The sequence below is a fragment of the Emiliania huxleyi genome (assembly GCF_000372725.1).
Source record: "Emiliania huxleyi CCMP1516 chromosome Unknown EMIHUscaffold_1606, whole genome shotgun sequence".
Classification (NCBI taxonomy): domain Eukaryota; phylum Haptophyta; order Isochrysidales; family Noelaerhabdaceae; genus Emiliania; species Emiliania huxleyi.
The window spans coordinates 2311-4516 of NW_005200974.1; the positions used below are offsets into that span (position 1 = coordinate 2311).

Here is a 2206-nt window from a genome sequence, read left to right on the forward strand (position 1 = left end):
GCAGTCGTTGCCGTGGGACTTGCACTGCGTGTCGTCGCAGAGCGGCGGCGGCGGAGGAGGAGGAGGAGGGCGGAGAGGGGCGAGCGGCGGGGCGGGCGGGCGAGGCGGCGGGAAGGCCGGGTCCGCGACGGTGAGGGCGCACTCCCTTGCCGCCTTGAGGCCGCGCGGCAGTGTGCCGGTGAGGCGGTTGTCAAAGAGCTGGAGCGCGTCGAGAGCCCGCAGCAGCGCGAGCGACGCCTGCGGACATGTCGTGGACATGTCGTGGACGTGTCCGGGACGTGTCACAGAGCCCGCAGCAGGGCGGCGACGCCGGGAGGGTGCCAGAGAGCCGGTTCTGCGAGATGCGGAGCTGCGAAAGGCGGGTCGCCGTGCCAATCTCCGGCGGGACGGTGCCTAGAAGGTTCCTAGAAGGTTCCTAGGAGGTTCCTAGAAGGTGCCAATCTCCGGCGGGACGGTGCCGGAGAGTCCCTTGCATGCCTGCACCTCGGGGCAGCTCGTGCTCGTGGGGCAGGGCCTGTTCACAGCTCTTCATTCACAGCTTTTCATTCACAGCTCGAGGACCACAGCTCGTGGCGCAGGGCCTGTTCACAGCTCTTCATTCACAGCTCTTCATTCACAGCTCGAGGACCACAGCTCGTGGCGCAGGGCCTGTTCACAGCTCTTCATTCACAGCTCTTCATTCACAGCTCGAGGACCACAGCCCGTGGGGCAGGGCCTGTCGGCGGCGTAGCTGGCGCTGCCCGCGCAGAACTGGCTCTGCCGCAGGTCGAGTACCTGCAGCCTGTGTGCCATCCCAATCCTACCAGGTCGAGACGCCGACATCAGGGCGGGAGGACGGTGCTGAGGGAAGAGTCTTCAGAGCACCGCGTGAGTCCGAGCGGGGGGGAGGCGACTACAGTGAATACAGCGGGGTACAGGGGGTACAGGAGCTGAACACAGTTGAGTCTACGCCCCTCTCGAGTGCTGGTCGGGAGACTCGCACAAGATCACGTCCGCTTCTAGGACCCCAAACGAGGGCGGGATGGAGCCCGAGAGACCGGCCTGCGAGGAGGGGGGGGGGACTACACAGACATCAACGAGGGGGGAGGTCACACGGGGCATCGAGCCGTCCCGTGCGTCTGTCGAGGGAGACAGCGACCGCGGCTTGAGTACAGCGGAGTGCGGCTGAACGCGCGTCTCCTCTCGAGCGAATGTCGGAATGCGAGAGCAGTGTCGGTGTGGGAGTGTGGGATGGGTACGCGCATGCCTGCTTGGCCGAGAGCTCCTCGAGTGTGCCCGAGGTGAAGAGGGAGGGGGGGAGGGTGCCCGTGATGTTGGTCTGCTTGATCTTGAGCCGTCGGAGCCCGGAGGCCGCAGAGGCGAGGGCGACCGGCAGCGTGCCCGATACGGCGGTCCGCTCGACGTCGATCTCCTTGAGGGACGTGAGGAGCCCGAGCTGCGCAGGCAGCGTCCCTCGGAGTCCGTGGATGCTTCCCCACTCGATCTGGCTGATCTCGCCCTCTTCGCACGAGACAAACTCCTTCTCGCAGCACGGGATGGTCGGGTTGAGCCACGACCGCCCGCCACTCACCAGCGCCCGCGGCTCAGCCGGCGGCGGCGGCGGAGGGCTCGGCGGCGGCAGAGGGGGCGGCGGAGGCTTCGGCGGACTCGGCGGCGGCGGAGGCGGCCGAGGAGGCGGGGACGGCGACGGGGGAGGCGGCGGCGAAGGTGATGGCGGAGAGCTCGGCGCCGGCGAGGGTGGCGGCGGAGGAAGAGGAGGCTGAGGCGGCGGCGGCCGAGGCCACCCCTGTGCTGGCGCAACCTGCACCTGCAGCCGCCTCCCCCGACCAGACGTTGGCGCCGGAGCAGCCGGCAGAGGAGGACTCCGAGGAGGAAGCACGGGCGGCCCTGAAGACGGCGGCGGAGGCGGAGGTGGAGGCAGAGGCGGAGGCAGAGGCGGTGGCGGTGGCGGCGGCGAGCACAGCCACCAGGATATGCACGGCGATCCCGGCGGCAGCAGCGGGGGGGAGGGGGTCGGAGTGGGCCGACCGGGTGGCGAGGGCGGCGAAATCGGTGGCGTGGAGGGCGGTTGCGGAGGCTGGGGCGGAGGTGGTGACGGTGGCGGAGGGCGGTGGCGGAGCGAGAACGGCGGAGGAAGCGCTAACTGCTGCTTAAAGGACGCGAGCTCGTCCCCCACGACGTACTTTTTCCAGCCTTGCCCGCCCAT

The 2206-nt window shown here is 69.2% G+C and overlaps 1 protein-coding gene across 1 annotated transcript in view; it reads right to left on the minus strand.

Moving 5' to 3' along the window:
- Positions 1 to 2206, minus strand: part of EMIHUDRAFT_253209 (hypothetical protein) — a gene marked incomplete at both ends in the record, with an annotated part of 3054 nt that extends 848 nt beyond the window's left edge. The window contains 3 exons of the mRNA XM_005785372.1: positions 696 to 781; positions 1239 to 1565; positions 2145 to 2206. Coding sequence (XP_005785429.1) covers positions 696 to 781; positions 1239 to 1565; positions 2145 to 2206 — 475 coding nt within the window. The remainder of the gene's footprint in view (positions 1 to 695; positions 782 to 1238; positions 1566 to 2144) is intronic.